Source organism: Chiroxiphia lanceolata, chromosome 4, assembly GCF_009829145.1.
Source record: "Chiroxiphia lanceolata isolate bChiLan1 chromosome 4, bChiLan1.pri, whole genome shotgun sequence".
Lineage (NCBI taxonomy): Eukaryota > Metazoa > Chordata > Aves > Passeriformes > Pipridae > Chiroxiphia > Chiroxiphia lanceolata.
In genome coordinates this window covers 54,316,328-54,340,875 of record NC_045640.1, presented here as the reverse complement: position 1 = coordinate 54,340,875, position 24,548 = coordinate 54,316,328, and the positions used below count along the sequence as shown (strand labels likewise).

Genomic DNA, 24,548 nt, shown 5'->3' with positions numbered 1-24,548 from the left:
AACAATTGTAATTGCTTTTCAAGCCAATGCCAGCCTTGACATATTCCTGTAGCAAGGGGAACAGACTTGCTGAGCCTAAAATGCACAGCACTAAGCTGGGAAAATGAAAGTCAGATACCAAACATGTTTGGAAGCAAACCCTATACACCAGCAGGTATATTTGTGATATTACAGCTCCACCTTTAAATATGAACACCCCAAATTCTCATGTTATTATATTAAATCTAGGCTCATGTGTTAGTACCTCCCTACAGTCATCACTCTGTACTGCAGCCCTGGGATATCCATGTTCCTTTTCTACATCTCTCAATGGTTTGGCCAGTCCTCTTGACACCATCAAAAAATGAGTAAATTTTGGCAGTTGTGTCCTCTGTCTCAAATGTGTCTGGAAACTACAAGTGATTACTGGAGCTGACAGCCTATACTGAGAGTTGTTGCCATGTATGCAGTACACATTTGTAAACCTTGGATGTAGCTTTGTGTACGTTCAAAGGTTTATTGGATTGTCTTTTTGAAAATGTAATTCCAAGGAATAACTGTGCTCCAAGTAAAATGTTCAGTAGTGTGGGCATTTATTTGCAGCAATATGATATCACTCGTGTTAAACAACCAGGGGTTATGCTTGGATTTTCCCCTAATTTGAAGTTAAGACTCAGGCAGTTCTTAGAGGCATCTGAAATAATGCATTTCTATATCTTCTCTGTGCCTCGTTGCTTGAGTAATAGTACCAGGTACATGAGGGAGTATATTTAGAGATGTTGTGTCTGACACACCTTCTGTGAGGAGGTGGAGGATGATTGGCAGCGTAAAAGCCCAAAAAACACCTTAATTCCCCAGGACTAGCTCCAAGCCTGATTAATTGACTGTGAGAAGGTAATGTCTGTCTGGCTGTAGTGTAAATGTTCATCAAGACCAAATGAGGCAAAAGGAAAGTGGAATCAGATGTCTGTGGCATCTGTCCATCATTCTCTGTTCTTTCAAAAGCATCCTAAGGTGAAAATTTTATTCAGAACAGTTTCTCTAATTGTTATAATTTCTAAGTTGAATTTATGCTATAGTTGGGTAAAGAATGGGTAAATTAGATTCGGATTAAGTAACCAATTTTGACTTTTCAGGATTCACCTTAGTATAATATATATTTCATTGAGGAAACATGGAAGAGCAATTTAGTCAGGAATGGAGTGTTGCTTGCATGGAGGAGGGTTGTAACCCCCATTTTTATCCTCAAAGATGTTTAGAAGCTGAAGAGGCAAGCCTTGCTTGTCCTGTTATTTGATTTTCCTGCACGGAAGCTTACGCTTCAATTGGCAACCTGGGCTGTTTAAGGTAGGGAGGAAGTGGGAAATTAGTTTTAGCTTTATTAAAAATACTCCCCCTCTGCTTGGATGACAGCAGTTTCATCCACAAACCGATCAGCCTTTTTCAGCTGAGGACATCCAGGGTACCAGATGAACATGAGTTTTGAAGGGAACCCATGGTAGTTTTCTGTTGCTTTGCTGCTCCGTGGGGAGTCCCTCCTCTGCAACAGCTGTTCCATAGCTGTTTCCACCCATATGGATCTTCTTCATAACACCAGCTGGTGGGTAGGTGCCAGGAAAATTGCCTGAAAGCTCTAAAGACAGGAGCATCAAAGAGGTTTTCAAGCTACTGACAGGAAAGTCTCCCTTCTTCAGCAGTTGAGGGTTTTTAGCTCAGACCTCTTGTAATATTAAAATTTTTATAAAAGGAGTAGACCAAAATTAATATTGAAAGGAAACAAATAATGCTACCAAATGATTTTATTTTTTTTAACTAACCTGTTCATTTCTGTGATTGTTGAGTCTTAGCAAATCTGGGAAAATGAGAGCTAAATGAGAGCTAAATGAGAGCTATTGGGGTTTTTATTTTTTTTTTTTTTATTTAGTCAGCTTCCCAGCATACAAATTAAGGGGATTACCTTCATTATGGCAGCACGCTGGTGTAGGAACCTCCTGCTGCTTAATTTTTATTCTTCCACTCTCAATAGTGGAGGGAGAGATCTTAAAGTAGGTCTTTACTTTTTCAGTGCTTTTGATGTTAGAAATGGCATTGGGTTAAAAATGTGTGATACCTCACCTACCGGACAAAAAGTAAGATGAAGGAACACATGTGGTTTTGGCTGAAGAGTCTTCTTTCCCCATACTAGGACAGAGTAAAGGTAACAATGAAGGGGAAAGAAAGTCTTCTGCAAACAGGCTGTTAAGGAACATTGATAATAAATCTGTTGAGTGGGGTGTTCGTTATTCATTCCTAGATATACTTGCTAATAGAACATTTTTAGCTATAAGCATGTATTTCATTTTTACAATGGCTTCTTTTATTTCTATATCCCCGAAGATGAAAATCCTTGCTATCCTGTAAAGTCACCTTTGAAGTAGCTTTTCACTTCTAAAAAATCTGAGTTGCGATCTTAAGCAGGGTGATAGCTGATTTGCAGTAGAAAGCAGGTTATTCACCTTCCAGACATAAGCATTTGTATTAATGATTTTCATCAATAAATGACATTATAGCATTATTCTCTGTGAAACTTAAAAGGATGAGGTTTTTATTCTGTCCTCTGTTCACTATCATAATACTAGTTTAGGTCATCTGAGTTTTACAGATCACTTTGATGGCAACATTACAGGATGTACCTGAAGTGGAATTTTAGTCTAAATTTTAAGATGTGTTATTTGGGAAAATAATTAGAACTCTTTTACTAGTGATGATTGAATTCTATAAGGTTAGGAGTTCATTGCAGAGAAGCACTCTGAAAATTAAAAGATGGTTAGAATTAGTGACATGGAAACTGAACTAATGTATCCAAGATGCCTGTGATTCATTTGCCTCTGAAGTAGTCAGGTGTCACTCTATGATGATGGATGCTTGGAAATCTTACAAGAACAGATTTATAAAAAATTTTATAATTCTTTGAAAGTTCAAACAAAAACCTATTGTTGAATAGGTTTTTCCTATTAAATTCCTTTCACCCCCAAAATCTTGGGGGATCACAGAATTATGTAGAGGTAAAAAGGTTATGGGGAAAAGTAGCTGTCAAAAGACATGGAGGCCTTACTGGAATAACTGTTTGTCCTTATGGTCTCACTGCATTATTTTTTGGTTTGCTTGGTTTGTAGTTGCTCATTTTCAGCCAAAGGAGACTCTATCCCTTATATTCATAATGTCCTCCCTGACAGGCTCTTAGCTAAAGCCACACTTTTATACCTCATTAATGACATTGTTTAGCTTACTGTTAATTTTATCTACAGATGGTCTGTTTTCAGTCCATTGTGCACAGTTCTTTTTTCTGTCCCTGAAGGTACTATGTATAACACTGTCAGTAGTCTATGGAAAGACCACCACTATGCGAACTGTATGTGACAGTGAGCTTCTTAGCCACTTATGAATACATATCAGAGATGATAATTGTGGTTCATTGTTTGAGGCTTCAGAGCATTTGAATACAGCCATTAGTAACTGAGAGACTGGGTCTCAGCATCTCTTGAAATCTAATCTAAATGTTGTCAGCGTGCAAGGTTATTTGTTAAGATCCAGTGCCAATATCCTGTAAAATAATAGCGAGCATATATCACTTTGATGCATTCGCAGTGGCTGCAAATAGCGCCTTTATACAGGCATGCAGTCAAGCACAACCTTAAAAGCACATATCACAGCACTGCAGAACAGGATCCCCAGAAGCTCCTTGTGTTTCTTGCACATGCACATTGAGCTCTAGTCTGTGTTTGTCTCCATGTGTGCGGATGTGTGAGTAATTATATCATGCAAAATTATTGTCCTGTGTTGTAAAAGTGGCAACAAAGGATGATCTGGTCACAGAATATTTTTTAGGAGAACTGTTGGTAAAATAACTAGGCTTATTACACAATTATTTATGATTATGTAATTTAATGGTACCATGTTTGGTAACTCCAAAATTAAATTTGAAACCCTGCTAAGTCTTCCAATAAACCAATGCACTTCAGCAGCATTAATGCAATATATTTCAGCCAACAGATTTTTTAGAGGTGGATAGCAAGCCTCACACTTCCAATGTAGTCATAGTTACGCATATCAAAACATGCACTTTCAAATATCAAGACTTGTAGGATATTTCAGCATCTGGATATGTGTAGTGTAAGTCTAGTAATTGTTCATCTAAGAGCTCCCAGTAACTTAAGTTAATACAAGTAGATAACTCCATTTTTAAACTTGAGCTGCAATCATTACTTCTCTTTTCTATTGACAGCAAAAGGGAAAAACAAAATATACTTTACGATACATTTTCCAGAACTTTAGAAGCACTGTAAAATCTCTCCATCCCTTCTCTGTCTGTGTAATTATGTTGCACAAGTCACTATAGTGTACTGGCATTAAATTAGTGCACACTATTATTTGTAACTTTTATCTATTATAAACTTTGATTTTCAATTGTAAACATCTTTTGCGAATTCCACAGAAAGACATAATCTGACCACTGCAAAGCTGCTAATATCTGAAATAAGTCCTTTAGCTATTGGTCTAGGCCTAAAAGCCAGGAATTAATTCTCATAACTTTGAAGATTCATACTGTAAATACTACCTAATAGAAATGAAAATCTGATTAATGCATGTTATTGAAGTATCACAGATACCAGGAGAAGCTAGACCACAGCCATTTCCTGCATGGTGCTATGGCATGCTTCCTTTCCCAACTCCTGCATTATTGTCACTATTTCTTCAAGATGGGTGAAAAGAAATTATTTATTGTTGTGAAGGGAATTATAAATATACTATAACTAATATGTTATGCTAACATCACTTTAATCAGGTAATTATCAAAGGACTGTTTGGCCTTTAAGGACATTGATTTAATGAGAATTAATTTAATGATTGAACACTGTTTGTGTAACATTATCATTGCTAGTGATGCAGAAAATTGGAATCTCAGCTCAGCTGAAAAGAGTTTAGACTTTCCATTATCACATTAGATCCCTTTCTACTGGAATGTAGTTATTAGACTCTTTTTTATTCTTTCGGTATATATTTAAATGTTTGAGTTTTATCTAAAAATTTCTGAATGAAAAAAGCAACTTAAAATTTTCATCATTGTACTGTTCTCCTTTTTAATAGAGGCTTGAATTTCTGCTTAAAATAGCCTTAAAGAAAGTCAATTAGATTTTGGGTTTGACTTGCTATTGCTTTTCCCATAAAACAGATTTTCTCTGTTTTCATATTCTGCTTTCGTCTCTGCAAGCACACGAATCATTATGTTTAGGAGGAATAGGAGTTTGGTTTATGGAATAGTTTTACAGCAGCTTTAAAAAGTAGTAGCAGACAGAGTGCAGTTCTCTCCAGATTATTCTGAGGCTGAATCCTGCACGGTCTAGTCACAGCTTAGTGGAAACGGTGAACATTGTAGAAAGAGCGTGTTCAGTACCTGAGGGTTAAGACAGAGTTAAAGCTGACCTTTAAAGTTAAAACTTCCATTTACCTGAAGGTATCTTGTCTAGATGCCCTCTTTGGTTTGCCCTTAGGAGTGTTATTCTCACAAACTATTTTTCATCTTTGTAGTGCCTCTAACTAACTACTGTTGTATATAAATTAGACCCAGGGAGAAAAGGGGAGCTCTGCATAAACAAGCGATTGGAAGCTTGTAGTGAAACGGTGTGTCTGACAGACTTCTGCAGATAGATTAATTTCCAAACAAAATTTTACTCAAGGATGTCTGACAGTTCCTGCTGTATCTTGGCAGAATTTTACAAGGGAACCTGGTGGCCAAATTATTAACCCTCTGCCACTAGAATGAAGCTGTTGCAGTAGAGACAGCAGGTTAAGCGGGCTGGGTATTTGAAGACTGATAGAAAAATAATTTGACAATAGATGCAGCAGAGACTCAACTTACAAACACTGTAGGTCACTAACTAGTGGTGAGCCAATGCTGTAAGAGGCTGAAATGGTTTGCACTGGGTAGCTCTAGCCCATTCCTTGATGCCAGAGCATTTTCTAGCTTCAAAGAGGAGAGTTTTAAATATGACTGAGGCCCCTGTGTTACAGGCAGAATAGTTTGTGAGTAGTCGTTTGCTCCATCTTTTGGATATTTCTATTTGTCCATCAAGTAGCATGTCAAGGCCTTCTGACCAGATTTATGAGATGGGTACACTGGGCCATAACTTGATAAGGGCTTAGTGGCATTACCACTAGTCCTTGATTAGTCCCAGCATTTGAAATCTCAGCGTGGGTAATCTCTTTCCATTAATGAGAAAACAGAGCTGAGCAATGAGCCATAGTATGTGAGTCAAATGCCAGGGGCATATCCAAACAGATACACAGCAGTAGCAAACACAGGATTTTCAGAGGGAGTTTTCAAGATATGAAATACAGCTTGGAGGTGATTACTGGCCAGCAGTAACAGAGAGTGACAAGGTAGCATGATAATCTCTCTTTCAGATTGGAGCTCCTTGCTAGAAGTTTGGGGAAAGACTCATCTGCCTGCACAAGACTGTGCATATACCCTCAGGTTAGCCGGCTTCCGGAGTTGGTGATAAGGATCTTTAAGCATGTATAAGATGCAGCTTCTCAGACTCCTTCACAGATTTTAGATAACTAGGAGTGATTTGAAATAAGCCTGAAGGAGAGGACTTATAGTCTTGGATTTTCTCCCTGTCACATAGAGGGGAGAAATAAATGAGGAAAGCTTTCTTTTGTGCATCATTGCTTCCCTTCTGGGAGTGCAATGAGGACAGTGCTTCCCACCCAGCTGAAAGGAAACAATCTTGCGGAGAGCAAATGTAATGAGATTAGTCAGGGGATCATTAGACTAACAACAAGTGGGAGAGAGTGAGTGATTGTTTAGTTCAGAAGTAAGACGTTAAGGGGCAAGAAAATTATTCAGGACACCAAATGATAAAGTGGACACACTCTTTAATTGCCTATAGACCAGTGTAAGAAATCTGAGTAATAAACACGAACAGCTAAATTCATACAAATATAGATTTGGTCTTCGTGGTGTTTCTGGAATCTAGTGGGAACATATGATGCTTTGAAATACTGAAAGCCAGACGGACGAGGTGGGCAAAAGGGGAAGAAGAGTGTCACTATGTCAAAATGGCATTAGTTATTCCAGAGGTTGAGAGCTTGTAAAGAACTTATCTTGGCTTTTTTCTGTGACTGTGTGCTAATGGCTGGAGCACAAAATGAGGTGGGAATCAATATCTGTTGTGGACCATGAAATCATACTGGAGTTGAGGATGATTGGCTCTCATAGTGCATATCTGTAATGCGTAATGGAAAATGTGGGGTATAATAGGGGCATTCAATCTGAGTGGTGTATGTTTCAAGCCTCAAGCTGCCCATGCTGAACAATGTGGAATGCACATAGAGAGCATATTGAAAGAAAAAGGAACGTTGCACAAAAGTGTTAGACACTGCTGACTTCAGAAGAAAATGACATGGGGAGCTAGTGTACACAGAGGTGAGTCAAAGCTGACAACAACAGGAAGGAGGGTTTTGAAAATTTTACTAGGAGCTAAAGAAACCTTAATGGCATTGGTGCATTAGGTTAAGGTGATACTATTCAAAATAGTTATGCCAGAAAGGCAATAAATATATCTCTTCTGTATTTTTGAAAAGCAAATTAAATACTTTCCATGTAGTGACTGTTAAATGGCAGCTACTGACATCAGACATTTTCAAATCGGCAAATTCAGACAGATTTAAAAACCAAAATTTTAAGAGAGCTTCGTGAGTAGCTTCCAGGATGTCTGTTATTTGATTTGAGTCTTGGAGCATTGGGCAGGTTTTAGAAAGCTGACAAAAAAATCTAATGTATACCTAAAGACCAAACTGAACCTTGAATTCAAGTTTTTCTTCCATCTTAAAATACAGATGTAACAACTTGAAAGACCTAAGAAATATAAACAGACACTTAACAGTTCCAAAAGATATCACCATTAAAATAGTCTGGTATTGAAGTTACATGTTTATACAAAACATTAGCATTTCTCAATGAGTGCAACAACAATCCTTCCCAAAATCTTCCAGAAAAGGCAGAGGAAGGCTGTAGAAAAAGGAATTAAGCATGTCTATGGTTAAGTATACCAGTGGCATAGAGAAAAATGCTTTATAATGCACAGTACTTGAAGAGACAGAATAATGCTGGGAAATGAAAAACAGAGAATACACAAGAGATTTTCACTCTAGACAGAGTTAGGATATGTTTGGTTTGTGCCTTAAGCACAGTGTTTGACATATGAAGGACTTGTGTTCAGTGAAAAGAACAGGCCAGCTATAAACTCAGAAGAGCTCTGCTGCTGTTGGAGTAGGAATATGAAAATGTTCTTCTCCATCAATTGTATGCTAGGAAGATAAACATCGAAAGTTCATCTAATATTTCATATTTTAAGATTAATGAATATCTAAATTTTCATTAATTTACAAAGGCTCCACTAAGTTGTTTTTTTATGAAATAGAAGAAAATATGATAATTTCTAAATATTTCAACATTTTAACTGTTTCATTCTTTAGAAATTGGTTTTTTTCTGATTTACTTCACGTTTATTTTTAGCAAACTGATATGTGAGAATATCTTGACAATGAAAATCCCCACTGCACATGACTTTTACTATTTTATTAGAAAAAATTACTTGAACTTTGGGATTTGATGGAAACTTTTAGAATCACTTCAGTAAAAAATAAAAAAAATTGTTTCCCTTCCAATCCTACTACTTCCAGTAACCCAAAAAGCAATTCCTAATATATCTGGAGTATTATCACAGTGTAGTAATAATGCCTAGATGCAGTTTACTTAAGGAAGTTAAGACTTGTAGAAATATTTCATATGTGAAACAAAATATCTGGATGTCTATTTTCATATATAATTTTTAAAAAGAAACAAAACACAACACTACATTTTAATAAAAACAAAATGCTAGAAGAGGAACAGGTGGTGGGTTGAATAAAAGCAATACCTAGCTCTCGAACTTGTCCAGACCTTGTAGAATCTGGCTGCCAGCCCTGCCTCATGATCAGTTCCTTCCCCAGCCTCAATCTTCTGCAATCTGCCAATATTTGCAAGGATAGGGAATTCAGCCACTGATTTACAAGCTTATTTGGAAGGCATTACAATTCAAGGGATTGTATTCTCCTGTAGAATAATACGTTGTGCCTGCTGTGGTCAATGGGTGTTAACTTCAGCACAAAATGTAATATTACAAACTCAAGTTATGACATGCCAGCTTAAATGTTATGGAAATTAACACATTCTGCATAGTTCAAGGAAGAATGGGAAAATATGGATTAGAAAAAACGAAAAGAAAGGAAGAAAAATTCATGATGAGAGACTTTCTGACAACTTTGAAGCTGCATTTCTTTCACAGCTGGTAGAAAAAGGTGTAGGCTTCATTGACTGTATTTTTTGTCCTGTACTGAATTGAAAATTTCCAATTGAAAACAGGAGAGATTTTATATTATCAAGGAAGTTTTTAACAGAACAATAGCAATAGCTAATGCCCTGAAAGATTCTGCCTTTGAAGAGCTCTGCTTTGCAGAGTTTTGTAAAGATAACAGAGCTCAGTCAAACTTTAGGTTTTGTTTCTCATAGCAAGAAATAGTGGAAATATAAAATGCCTTTGCCTCTTTGTTAATGTAAACTACTTCCCTTACACCCACTCTCTATTAATGTCCCTTTTACAAAGAAAACAGAAGACGTACATTGATCTAAACTATTTGCAACAGAAGTCTACACTTCTTTATTTATGGAAATTGCAGATGCACAGCATAATTGATGTGACTGTTCTAACAAGCTGAAGGCTAAATTGCAGCCAACTCCCAGTCCTTTGTGTTTTTTATCAAAGGCCAATAATTCACTGAATGTGGACAGAATTTTTTGTAAGAAAAAGCAAAATCAAACTTTGTCCCCAGATAACCCACCCTATTATTTTTTCACCTTCCTTTTCCAAGCACAGTCAAGATTCTTGCTTTCAAGTTTGATAGTATTACAGCTCCTCAACAAAACAGTCACAATTAATGTGTTTTTCATGGTTCTCTAAATTATCTGGAAAACTCCTTAAACATAAATTCAGGTCACTCCAGGCCTCTTGCAGAGAATATTGCATGTTAGGTGATTGAAATTTGACAAAGTTATTCATAACTGAGATACATTCTTACAGTGAGAATAGTAAGGTAGCCTTGATGGTAAGTACTGGTGACAAATTGGGTTTTACCTGTATTAAAAATCTAGTCCCTGGTATTTCCCTGGCAGTTGTAGTTATCACAAATAGAGGCCATGATTTGTGTAGTGTCCTTCCTGTGGAAGGATAGAGCCTTCTCTTGGAGTAGCTGCAGCAGACTCCCAGTCCAGCTCTCAATTCCCCTCAGAAACATCATTTAGTTTAGTTATGGAATCCAGGACATAGAATAATGGTGATTTATGGGTTTTCTCTGCGTGTGTAGTTGTTTATAAAGTACATTTCAATAATTAATCTTCAAAAGGCTCATTTCTCATAATCAATTCTGTTGAGAATATCTCAACATTGTGGGCTCTATGCTGCCAAGCTATTTGCTTTAATAATAGTAAAAATAGAATTTTTGAGCTGTTGAGCAAAGTAATTTTATTTATAAGTATTGTACAATCACAATTAAGTTCTTAACCTGATATTAAATCAGAGAGAGACAACTTATCTTGCATGTTTACTGCCTGGATTGAATAGTAACAAGAATTGCATTACTTTTCAACAAGATGGCTGCCACCAGGTTTGAACCCTTTTATTTACCAACTGCAGCTGAAACTGCTTCAAGAAACATTGCACCATTTATTTTTGTCCACAAACGAGAATTTTTTTCGTTTCCATCTGAAACACTGTTACAGTTCTGAACTACGCAAATGAACACAGTTTTTCTTCAAGCAAACAATTGACAAATCCTGAGAAAAAGATGTTTGGACAAAGAGCCTATGCATTTTGAATTCTTCAGTTTTAGTCCAGAATTATGAAATACCAAGATCTCACCAGGATGTGATCCTCAATTTCCCTATTTTCCCATTTGTTCCATGATTTCATCCCTCCTTCTTGCCCGTAATCCTCTCTTGTGATTTTTGACTTGAAGAAACTTTTAAACTGACTGCTAACGAGGGAGAATAATTTTAAAAGTATTAAAAATCTGTATGGGAATTGTATAGGTTCACATTGTATCTCCTAAGGTGGGTTTTTCCTGATATTTAGATCTGTCGTAATTATGCATTATATTGTTTGCATTGTCAAGACAATGCATTGTTTTTCTTGCCTTCTATTTAGCTTGAAGCACTTGGAAAGAAATGGGAATAAACAAAAATTTATAAGATAAGTTGCAGTCTAAGCCTGTCATCTGAAGTAGGCCAGCATTAAGTAGTCTAGGATTGATGAAGCAGAGTTGCATTAGATGAGCCTGGGAGGACTAAAAGTAATTTCTTTCACTCTGACTTCTACAGTAATTCAACTTTTTCAGGAAACTACCAAGAAGATTGATTTTTCTAGTTCAGTTTACTCTGGAAAGTGTCTTTTCCTTCCTGCATATGCAATCTGAAAATTTTAAAGGCAGATTAGATTTTTTAAGGGATATTAGCACACATCATGTGTCAGATGAATTATACTCAGAGCTGTAGCCACAACATAGGTGATCTACAGGTTCATTTTGTGCTGCATTAAACCCTTCTGCCAGTATATTGGAAAGGCCAAGATAGAGAATAATATAGCCTCTGTATTCATTTGAGATCTGTCTCTCAGGATGACAAAGCAACTCCAGGACTGCTGACTATCTTCTTTGATTTCCACTTGTTTCATGAGTGGAGCTCAGTACTTTAAAGTGTTGCTCAGCATGCTACAACAGTAGTGTTTTTAGTGTAACCACAGCCAGTATAGTAACTCCCATTGATGAATTTTGCTATAGGAATGAGGTATGATAGAACAGATTTTACTCTGGTCATCAGTGTGTGTTTACATGGCACCAAGTGGTCCCCTTTGCCATTAGGGGTTATTAAGTTTTGCTGGTGTGGTACAAAATAAAATAGCAGGCAAAGATTTGTTCCATTTTCTTGGCTCCCCTGCTGTGTTTGCTGTGCATAGCCCCTTGTAACTGGAATACGTTGTCATCCATAAAGATGTTGATGCACCTGAAAATCATACTAGATATAGGAAAACAGAGCTCAGGGAGGTTTGCATGCATGTCCCTTCTGCATTTAGAATCAAGAATAGTGTCTGTTAGGTCTGTAGCTCTTTATCGTGGTAATGTTCGTGGAAAACCAGTGATTGTTGCTCTCCTGAGTGAATTGGTACTCTTTTGCACTGAGAAAACACGTAAATTTGGACTGAAAGAAAACTTTGGAAACTTTGTCCCCAGAAACAAAACTGGGGAGAGTGAAGAGATTTCTTAAGGTGAATTGTCATGGTGCAGGAAGTGTTTTAGCAAACAGTACAATGGAACAAGACTGTATCGCATTAAGTCTCCTAACAGATACCAAAGAAATTATACCATGACAGTAAAAGGTCTCCTTTGATTTTTGTTTATCCTTCTTCCACTGGGAAAGGTGAAGTACCCTACCTGTACAGCTTAAAAGTCATGCACTTAGGCAGTTGTGGTCTCAGCCCTGCTTTAGAAATGGTGTTTTAAGAAGGCTCAGTGCAAGGATTTTTAGAGGAGTGCTGAATTATTTTGATATGTGTTTATTGTACATGTACTCAGATACAAGTTTTGGTCTCAAGCTTTGTTTATTGACTTCTGATATACAAGGTATGACTGTGAATTAGGAACAAGACTACACAAATACCTGGATGAGCTAAAAGCACTTGGGCTAACCAGCATTCATGGGTTTTAAAGTCTACTTTTGACATGGGGGAAAGAAGGAAAAAGTAACAATGAATAGGGGGAACAACCGTACTGATGTAGGGGAAAGCTACACTGTATGAACAGTAGGAAATGCTGTAGCTTAGGGATCTGTAATGGCTTTCATATTCATTTATTGCACAGCGTCCTCACTTGGAAACCAGAAGGCAGATGTGTCACTTTCAATGGTCCTCTCTTTTCTGACATTTAATTTCAATTAAAAACTACGACAGTTTAGAGCTTTATTCATTAAACTGAAAAACAAAAATGCAAGGATGTCCAGGAGATTATTGGCTTCTTCTTAATCACGCTACCCATTTCAATTCGATGTAAAGATTATCTGCAGGGATTGGCACCTGAAAGTTAAAAAGACAAACAGCATTTTCTAATAAATTAATATAACTGTCTGCTCTTTTCATTTTATTAAAAAAATCATTTTTAAATTATGTATTCCAAAGACATTGCAAAAACTGTTGTAAAGTAGAAATAATCTATTAAAAATAATTTAAAATTTATGCAGCACTGAAAACCAAATCTTCAGATGTTGAAGTTAGTGTTCATCTTCAATAATCCTTAGACTGAAATAATATCTCCCAATCAGATCAGTAGATTCTTATTTCAGACAATTACATGGCATCTTGGAAATAAAAGAAAATTAATTTCCAGCTGCGCTGATCTAACATAGATTTTGTCTTTCAATGCTGGAATTCTCGAAAGGCAAAGAATTTCAATGTTTAAATACCAAAAGTATAAATGAGTGGAGTCAGTTATTACTTCACATATAGTAACTGCACATAAGCTTCAAATCTGAATGGTGATGCAGAGTTCCCAGTGCTTTGTGTAGGTAAGACAAACTGCTAAAAAAGTAAGATGATCCTTCATATATAGCATTTATTAAATATTTATTTTCTGTATTTAATTGAAAATTATTTGTTCGTGGGGTGGGAATAGTTGTAATTTGTATTCCCTTTAAACCTACTTGCTGGGGAAACATGAAGGAGTTATTACATAAGTAAAAAAAAACTACGTACAGAGGATTGAATAAGTAACAGACTGCTTTTGCAAATCCTAGATATTGTACCATCATTTTGCATCTGAGAAAGCTACCTCAAAAGTAATGTCAACTTTTCAAATTTGCTGAGTGTCGAGGGAGAAGAAAAGGGTGAACATCTTGAGCAGTTGACTGTGGGTGTTTGTTGTATTCACTGTCTCTCCTAATTACTTGTAGCTGTGACAAAACTTATGCTGCATGCATAATTTTTAAATTCATTTTTTAAAAAATTAACTTTCCTTCATCTAAAAATCTGTGATTCATATGTTTTTAACTCAAAGAGCCCTTGCAAACACTCCAAACTAGTGTGTTTTGGGCAGTTATTTGAATAAAAAATGCTGCTTTTCATGGCTTGCCTAGCTGGGCTCTGGTCACACAGGCGGTGGTATGCAGCTTATCCTGATAGGCTTAATTGCTGCTAATGTTCTGTTTTCATGGCAGTAGGATTTTAAAGGAAAGCAACTATGGGAATACAAAAAAATTTTTGCTTTATTCTTCAATACATGGGACTTTTTTTTCCTGCATGTCCAAGTTCACTTGCAGCAAGTCGTACACATACATATGGTTCTCATGAGCATCTGCCTGCCTAGAGAACTGTGAAAAGTAATTGTGTTTTAATGGGGTTTTTTGACTTTATGTTCCCCAGAATGAAAGAAAAACTTAATTAAGGTTTGTAGATAAGATCTCTAAGGAAAGACCATTGTAGGAATTTACTTTTGCTGGTTTTGTTCTGACATCTTGAAGTCTATTTCCATTACTGGACAGGACTGGCAAATGAATTGCCATTAAAGGCACAATAGCAAAAGAGATTAAATACAGAAATGATAACTGACAGTGTGGGCTTCCTTCAGTCCTTTTGTTGGATAGAAAGTGTGGCTCCAAGTCCTGCACCAGACTTTAGTAAACTGCTTTACCCTGTTGACCCTGGAGTCTGGTTCTCCTGAGCAATGCATGAACAATGAGGATCTGGGTTTCCCTTCTGCTAAATGAAAACTCTTGCTTTTTTTTCTTTCCCACAGGAGGAGAGGTTCCATACACAACCCTGGCAACCCGACTGATGATGGGAGCTTGGTGGCTTTTTGCTTTGATTGTCATCTCCTCCTACACAGCAAACCTAGCAGCTTTCCTCACCATCACACGCATTGAGAACTCCATCCAGTAAGTTGATAAAGAATGATTCAAGGGAAAGGAGGGCGAACATAAATATACATGTAGAGGGGTATGAATGTTCTACTTAAATGTGATAAAAGGAATAAATTTTTATCATCCTGAGAAGCTGGAAAAATAACAATATACCATAGACTGTCAGTCTCCCTGGAGACACGTTGTTTTTAGGATCAAAATTTTTGGCCTCTAGCAGATACTTTTCCCTGTGGCGTACATACATATGTATATATGCACACATACGTATTTTGAAAGAAGCAATTGAGTTTGAGATAACCAGTGCATTAGTGCTCGAAATGGGAAAGTATAAATTGCTGCTGTGTATACCAGCTATGCTTTCTATTCAGGCGTATCCCACAATACTTGTGTTCTGACACTTTGATCAGGGAGAACCCAATGCTTCTTCAATGTATGGAGAGCTCAAAGCTGAATTCACCTATTCTTGCCAAGGCAAAGATGTGTTAGCAGTAACAAACCATAAAAAATTCACTCATTAGTCACTTTGCTCCTTCTGCTCTCGGGTGATCTCTTACCACACAAGCAGATCACATTGTTCTTTTTTATCTATTGGTTCTTTTGCTTGAGGCCTCCCTAACATGAGTGTCCTTGTCTTTACCTGTCCCTTTTATAGTGAACTCTCTTTCTGTCATACATTCCAGTCCTTTTTTGCAGACCATCTCTCCATACCACAGGAATCTTTCTAGGCCTCCTACCCTCTCTCTGACCTTTTGTACTCCAGTATTGTGCTGATTTAAAGACAAACCAGGAGGAGAAATGAACCCAACTCAAAAGGTATTATAAGTCAGAATTACAGTTTAATAAAAATAATACAGTAAATACAATTATACAAACAATTGGTTTTAGCCCACAAAACCCAGATGTATAACCCAGCGCCCTGGGGCACAAACAGAATGATGTTCGTTGGCCCCCGTGCTGAGCCCCACGTGGTCCCCCTGGGTCCAAAGTAAAAGGAAAAGAAGATCTGTTGGTGAGAGTGCTGGTCACAGTCTGGTCGAGGGTGGTGATCGCAGTCCACTCAAGAGTGATGGCTGCAGTCTGGTTGAGGTTCTGGTCCTCCTCTGGATCCTACGAGTGGGCCCAGAAGTCCCAAGACCCCAAGATTATATGACCTCAGGTTTGACTGGGAATGCCCAGTACCTCCCCCAGGGCAGGGAGTTCCACAATGGGTGATTGTGAGTCGTGAGATATTTTTGGAATCCTTGGTGGCCCATTAGCAGACATGACCACTCAGGCTGGGTGTGGGGGTGCTAATGACTCCCTGGAGGGGAGTTATCACACCTGAGTCATTGGTATAAGGACAGGAACATCCTCCTATCTCACCTAGCTTATAGCCTGAGGGGCCAGGTGTGCTCTGGGCAGCTGCTGCAAATGGTCTATTGTTAACAGTTCCTGGGAAATGGCATAGAGGATGTAGAATACACAGTTTGGGTTACACCCACACAGTGACGAACTGGTCCCGGCTGCTCTAACTAGGACAAGTCTCCTCTCCTTCAGCAAGCTGCATGCTGAGTTATCCTCACTCCCAATGCACCAGTGACCTCCTCCACCTTCAAATGCTCACTCTTGGCTCAAAGCAGAGACTAGAAAATACAGTGAAGCATTAGCTAGCCAAGCACTCCAAGGGGCAGCTGGCCATTTCTTCATAGCAGGTTTTTAATCTTGAGGCAACAACTCCATATGTTGGAGTGACAAGTTAGCCTTTCCCATATATCCTTCTTTGCAAAAGAGGCACATTCTGCTGTATTTCTTCCTCCAGGAAAGCTAAGAACCTGACCTTCAAGTCAGGCTCAATGATGGCCTGAGGGAAAATTCAGTTTTCTCAGTCATTGATTCAAGTCCCTGACTTCTGTGTATCATCCTCTAAGGTCTTTCTGCCTCTAGTTCAGCTGCTTTCCAAACCTCTCTGAAATTCCCCTTGAGACAGCGAGCCGCTGTTGCAGACTGAGTAGGAGGAGCCTTGGCCTATTGCGAATTCATAGGTTAGGATCAAGCAGCACTGCATGGCAGCCGGTCACCATGCTCACACCAAGGCACTTTTCCTCTAGGTGAGGATTTTCTACATACTAAAACCAATCCAGGCTTTCATGGCACATAGGCAAGTAAACATCTGCAATAGCAGACAAGTTTCATTTGCAAGTTTCATTTGGAAAATGAATTTCAGAACCAAGAGCACAAGCAGTCTAACTTCGAGTGCCTGGTTGTCTCCTGACTCTCCCCATTAGGAGCATCCTCTCGCACTTCATGAACCCTTTCTCCCTGCTTATTGGGTGTCCCTTGGCCCACGTCGCCCAGTTCTTATTCATTCCTAACTGGAAGTTTGCTATGGCTGTTTCGTTACCCTTCCTTTCTGGGATAACAACCCCAATGCTTTCCTCTATTAGAGGGCTAAATACTCTAAGACAGAGATATGTAAATGAGACTAAAATCACATCAGCAAATTATTAAACAATTAAAACAAGTTATCATTTTCTTTTTTGTTCTGAATAACAGACTTTGAGATCATGGAATGCTGCAGGGGACTTTGACACAACCCAACTGACTCCATAGTTTCAATTACAATCCCTTCAAAATGTATAGGGGAGTAAAATGATATTCTGTGTCAATGTTTGTCGACACTGAGTGAGAGGTTTTGAGGGAAGTTGGGTTTTTGGGGGGTTTTTCTAAGTTTAAAAAGCTTTAAATTTGAGTAAGGACTGTGAAGAAAAAAACATGAGAATTTTTACATGGAAAATAAATAATAGTGATATATTCAGTCATTCAGTTTGTCCTTTCAAGAATGAAATATGCCTCTGCATCCTGTTTTAAAATCATGCCCCTTCTAGTTTTGAAGTAGTCCAGAAAAATGTTCAAATTACTGTGAAAAATGTCTGTGTTTTCTTATCATGTCTAAAAAAAGAATAAAATATACCCAAACTATAATTTAATACATCTTCAGCTTTTTCTTGCAGTTTATTATGATGTCACTAGAAAACCCTCAGTGGAAATCTGAGGTTGTTTTGTACAGTTGGGACTACATTGGTCTTTGTGCTGTATTATTTATGGGCAAAGTCACTGAAAATGTTTTATTCAGTAGAAAATGTTGCAGCTGGAGAGCTCCTGGAATGAAAGAACAGAGACATTTTTCAACAGCACTTTCAGCTCAAAAATAGAGTAATTAAATGTGTTAAGTATCCATTAGGGAATGAAGTTATCCTAACTACGGCAGGAGTGTAAAACTTTAGTTTACAAAACTGCCAACATTGGAACTGAAACCAGCACATAAGAGAGAAGCTGTTTGTTTACCATGCTGAATTACTGCAAAGTGGAAAACATGAATAAACAATAAAGAAAAAAGCTGATGCTCCACTTTTTTTTTTTTTTTTTTAGCAGTTCAAATTGTACCTTGGGGAGCCTTGAAGGCCAGGATGGAAATGAGTATGAGCATTTGGAGAAAGTAATCGAGATTCTGGTTGTAGTAGTATCCAGCCAGCTTCAGAGAAGTCAGAAAAATGAAAGAAATTGAAGTCAGTAGGTTTGCACAGATATAACAAGTAGTTAATAGGTTTTCATTTCCGATTTCCAGCTAGCATCAGATATTACAGTGTGTTGTTGAAGGTATGATCCTTGTGATATCTTTTACAAAAGATACGAGGATTCAAGCAGTCACAGCATATTCCATTTCTGTGAAACTTTTTGGTAGTTACTGCATTTCAACTTTTGGATATGAAGCCAGTTTGTGTTCAGAGCTTTTGCAGCTTCCCTTTCTTGTCTGGTATGAAGGCTGGGTCACTCTTCCTAGTCAGTTCCTCATGGTATCCAGAATTCTATTCTGAGAAGCAAAGCATGCAGAATTTTGTTAGTCAGTGCACTAGGGAGGCCTAGTTAAATGTACCCTTTCCCTAGAGAGTCTTGAAGTAGATCTTTTCTGTATAACCTCACTTGATGGCATTCGTGCCCTGCTTCAGTGTTCAATTTGAATCAAATTGTTACAGTTTTTAAATTGATTTAGAAGAACTAGAAGGAAAAGAGTGGACATTAATCTCTTTTTGCAGACTAACAGCTACTTTTAATACCTTCAGGAGCTCAGCTTTTCATTTTCTGCCAATACACAATATTAAGAGTAGAGGCACTCAAGTTATAAAGTAGTTCCTGGATGCATCTTTTGTTCGCACTTAACCCACATTGCAAATGACATTTAAATCAAGACACTCAGCATTTCAAATGCCAAAACATTGTGGCAGCAAAGAAAAGCATAATTTCTCTGCTCTTTAAATCTTAAGATCACTGTCTCAAATGCAACATTAATTAATAGTAATTAAGAGTGGCTTTCCTTGGTAAATGCCATATAAATTTGGAGGTCGTGAGCTATTTCTCATAGGTGCTGTGGATTTAATCAGTGAGCCACTATTGGCATTATTGTGTTTTATGATTCCTTTAGGACAGAATTAGAGTCCATGGGTAGAGATTGATTTTACTCAAACTACTGCACTGTTTTTTCTGGGTTAGAGGAGGATGTCACTACCTTCTCATGGGCACTGAAATTTTGCAGGAAGATTGGAGGAGTGGGGTGGACAGAGGAGTCAAAGGATTTGTCATATGAAAGGCCAGTGTTAGATGGTTTCGAGTTTAATCCACTCCTAAAAGTGTGGAAGCTTAAGACTTCAGATTGTACGTGTTATGGGGAAGAGTCTGCATCTTGTGTCTTCTGTAAAACAAGAAGTTCACATTATGCTCTCCATGTTACAACTAATATGTCTTATTTGATAGGTGAGACCTCTGCCTCCAAATACTGGAGGCATAGAGGTAAAGCCTGTCTTTCTTGCCCAGTCATTCTTTTCACGACATTTTTTTAAACAGTGATTCACTTGAAGCTAAGATGTCCCCAAGGCTTTAAACAACTCAGCACAACTGACTAGAAGACTTCTGCAAGGGGATTACACAAGAACTCAGTAATTAGATATTTCCTGATGCTGAAAAACAGAATGTTTTTTAATCTTTCGTTTAGCATGGTTCACCCAGAACTTCAACCTGGCTAGCAAGCCGTATTACTACTTTTTGCCACAGCTGTCCCTGCCAACAGTTAAATCTCTTGGCTTAATGTGCCCTGTTCCCTAAGCATAAGTCTACCTGTGAATTAATCCTTACTGTCCTAGGAAAAAAGCCCAGCCAACCAATAAAACCAGCAAACAAAAAAAGAACTGGAAAACTTTATCTGAATTATTCATAAATAAAGACTTCAGTGTAAGCCATGACATCAGTTATGTTTTGCCAAAAATTTAGTGACTACTTCTTAGAGACAGCTCTGTGCAACAGTGAAGTCAAACACAGCTAGCCTAAATTGATCTATAACCCAGATCTACAAAGATATGTTGATGCCCAAGTATCTGATCTCAGTGGTGTTTAATCATCTAAAAAGAAATTTGGTTATTTCTTTATGGAGCTGACCTTTAGCTTTTCAACATTTTTTGTGTATTTTTTTAAGTCTTTTGGCTGACATATGTGAACGTTACCAATTCTGAGTCTAGGATTTGAATTTATGGAGCAGAGTGTGCTTTGGAGAAAGAAACATATCCCAATCCTACTACGTTTCTCTTCTAGCTGGAAGCAGAGATAATTTTTTTAATTACAAAATAATTAATTTTTTCTAAGCCATAAAATGAAAGTGACCTGAAAACTGTTGCCTAATTAAGGTGCAGAATACTAAACAAGATCAACAAATGCTGGAAAATACATGTATCTGTTAATAATTCATCCTCAAATTACTCAAATCATCCTCAGAATAGTCCTATTAACTTAGTTAATTTGAGATAATATTGATATTGGGATAATATTGGCATTATCCCAGTAGTTGCAGTGATAAAAAAATATACCATAAAGACCACACATAACATTTTTCCCCACAATGCTGCATGAATGATAGCCAAAAATAAACTGAACTATGACCTGACTGTGTGGTCACTTCCCTAGAAGTAGAATTTATCTTTATACAAACTCAGTTAAAGGTATTTTATTTTATAACTTTTTTTTTCAAGTATATCTGCTTTTTTTATGTTTTTAAACAGTTTTCATCATTCACAGAATCACAGAATATGCTGAGCTGGAAGGGACCCACAAGGATCATCAAGTCCAACCCTTAGCGCTTCACAGGACCATTCTTAAGATTCACACCATGTGCCCGAGATTATCATCCAGACACTCATTGAACTCTGTCAGGCTTGGTGCTGTGACCACTTCCCTGGGGAGCCTGTTCCAGTGCCCAATCACCCTCTGGGTGAAAAACCTTTTCGTAGTGTCCAGCTTAAACCTCCCCTGACACAACTTCAGGCCATTCCCTTGGGTCCTGTCACTGCTCACCACAGAGAAGAGATCAGTGCCTGCCACCTTATTGCTTCAAAATTAGAAATTCAAGGAGATAAAAGTTTTAAAATGTTGGACTATAATTTGCTTACTCGTGCTAGATGTATGTTTCGCTTTGCGGGTAGCTCAAGGGAGAACTATCACAAAACTAAATTTCAATGTGGATAACAGTATCAGAATTTGGGCATCAAACCCTGTACCGTAGGAATTAATCAGCTTGACAAGTGCTTTTTCCTTATTTTGAGATCTGATGTGGCAGCTGTGTGGTGAGATTGGGTGACATAGTGTGGCTGAGGATTTGTGTGTGCACTAAATGCATTTGTCTGAAAAGAGAATGAATTGTTTAATCCAGGAATAGAGGTACTCCAAACAATGCGTAACTTATAAAACCAGGCTGTAGGCAAAGTAGTTATAAAAGTTCTTTCTTTGGTAAAGGAACCTCAATGGTTTAATAATTCTGTTAGTTCTGTCAAAGTTTGTCATTTCTCTTTGTTTTGCTGTACAATAGCTTCTAGGTTCTGAATGTCACACCAGTAGTCTGCAGAGTTGCAGGTTATAAAAAAACCAGCATCTGAAGGAGGTCATATATATTAGGATCCCATTTTACATGTTTGTGCGAGGGGAGGGAGCCACTGATGTGATAGATCTTTACTGCTTTTGCAGCTTGCTTATGCAGCAGAATATACACATATACATGTCAAAGGTTCTGAAACTTCTTTCTTGTTCCTCAGTGTATGATCAGGTGAACCAAAACTTGAGGTTTACTGCCAACAACAGCGTTTAGTGCATCCGTAGAGTTTACATTTCTAGTTGTCTTGCTTTTGTCCCCCTACCATCATTTTCTCAGCATGGAGCTTCACCTGCAACTGTGTAAAGATGCAGAGTAGGGCAGCTGAGAGGCATCCTGTGTTTTAGGATAGCACATCTAACCATGAGGAACTGCAGACTGCAGTTAATGCCAGACTTGGCAACTACAACATGCCTTCCTGAAGGCATTGACATAATTCGTCTCCTTGTTATTTCCCTGCTGGTGGTGCCTTTGTGTGTGATAGCATTCTTTCTTGCTTCTCAGCCTGTTTGCAATATGTTTCCCATACCTGACTGTAGTACACTTCAAGACTGACAGCTGATGTCTTGTGCTGGTTTGCCTTTCTGAAAATAGTGGAGTTGCTTTTATAGCCACAAGATATACAGAGGAGCTGGTTTTCTTTTGTGCTGTTTGTAACCATACTGGTTTGTGGCAGCAGCTACACATATCAATTATTTACCACGTAGGAATAATATATCCAAAAAATTCTCTGTTGCTTATTATACTAGACATTATATGGCTATACATAGACTTGTAAAATAATGATTGCAATTTTGGTAGGTGTTGTCGCTGGAAATTGGAGACTCAATAAATACTTTTTGTATACTTTTCTGGTATGAGAAATAACACAACAATCACAGGACATTACATTTTGCATCCTGTGACAGTTCATTGCACTTCTCAACACTTCCAGATAGAGGAGTGTATTGGCAACAGCAGCAGTAACACAGAAAGGATGTATGTTCTATTTATCTAGTGCCTTTCATCAGTGATACTTTTGACAGATAGACAGTCAACACAACAGTAATACACTACTTCTGCACAACAATTTGCCTAATGGTAAAATAGAACAAAGCTCTTACCAAGGCCCACTGCTGCCTATGGGGGTACCTTTCTGCAGAGCTGTGCCCCAGCTTGGGTTGTTGCAGGGATTTATTCACCCCTAGGTGCAGGACTTTGCATTTGTCCTTGCTGAATTTCACACCCCATTCCCCCAGCCTTTCTTGGTTCATCCAAACAGCAGCCTGTTCTTGAGCAGTCAGCTGGTCCCCCAATGTCATGTCATCAGCAAACTTGAAAAGAGGGTCCTTGCTTACCTCCTCTGGGTTATTGGTAAAGACATGTCCCAGGTTAGACCTCTTTGGTACCTGTTAGCAGCCTCCACGTGAGCTACCCTGTGAGCATGACTATCCAATCAGGAATTTATCAGTTTTCCCACCCAGACATACCTAATGACCTAATTTAGATTCAAGAATATTGTGGGAGCCAGTATTGAATGCCCTGATAAAGCTGAGGTAAACTATGTCTGTTTCTCTCATCTTGTCCACAAACAAAGTAATTTTACTGTAGAAGGCAGCCAAGTTGGTCAGGCATGACTTAGCTTTGGTAAATCCATGTAGACCATGGCCAGTCAGCTGCTTCTCCTTCATATGCTCAGAAATGTGGCCTAAGGGGACTCACTCCATGATGTTGGATGACCAGCTGTAATTCCATGAATCATCTCTTTCATCTTTTTGAATATAGTCTGGACATTTTCTTTCTCTAGTGGCCAGGGATCTCCTTCACCTTTCAATAATCAAAGCAGCTGGCCCTGCAAGGACGCTGGCCAGCTCTCTCAGCACACTTTTATGCAGCCTGCCAGGTCCCATAGGCTTCTGTGGGTCTAGTGATCCCAGTCAATCCCTGCCTTGTCTGGTTGGAATTTACCTGACCACTTCCTGCTGGTTGTTCATTGCTCCCTTGAACCCTGCCTCTATTCCCAGAGACCTTACTGGGGGACTTTGCTGAGGAAGAGTGAGGCAACGCAGGCACTGAGTGCCTCAGCTTTAGCTGTGTCTGCTGTCCCCATCAACAGCTTCACACTTTCCTTGTTTAGGCTTTTAGTTCTGCAAAAGCTGTTCTTGTTACCCTTGAAATCCCTCAAGCGCATCCACTCTGGCTGAGTATTTCTAATGCTACCCAGGGTTGCCAGGAAGTGTTTCTAAATTCCTTGTTTGAAGACTATCCAGCGTCTTCCACCATCTGTATATTGTTTGATGAGATGAAGGCCCTTTTGAAATTCTTGGGGTTTTTTAGTAATTTCAAAGTGTAATAGAGGATTGAATTGCTTTCCCTGGAGAAACCTACCTGGTGGCTATGTCTAAGCTTTAGGACTGATCTTTAAAATTGTATCAAACCTTATTTCACTATATTTATTAAATTTATCACCTAAAATATCACCTAAGTAGTTTACTTTCACAATTCCCCCGATTGCCACTTTTTAAAATATTTACTGCTTCCCTTTCACTCACAGCTGTAACAAGGTTTCCTATTTTTACTAATAGCTCAACCATTTCATAT

General features: G+C 38.2%; 1 protein-coding gene across 2 annotated transcripts in view; it reads left to right on the top strand.

Moving 5' to 3' along the window:
• Positions 1-24,548, top strand: part of GRID2 (glutamate ionotropic receptor delta type subunit 2) — a 695,515-nt gene that overhangs the window by 575,823 nt on the left and 95,144 nt on the right. For both annotated transcript variants that reach the window (XM_032686347.1, XM_032686346.1), the window contains one exon: positions 14,899-15,037. In XM_032686347.1, coding sequence (XP_032542238.1) covers positions 14,899-15,037 — 139 coding nt within the window. The remainder of the gene's footprint in view (positions 1-14,898; positions 15,038-24,548) is intronic.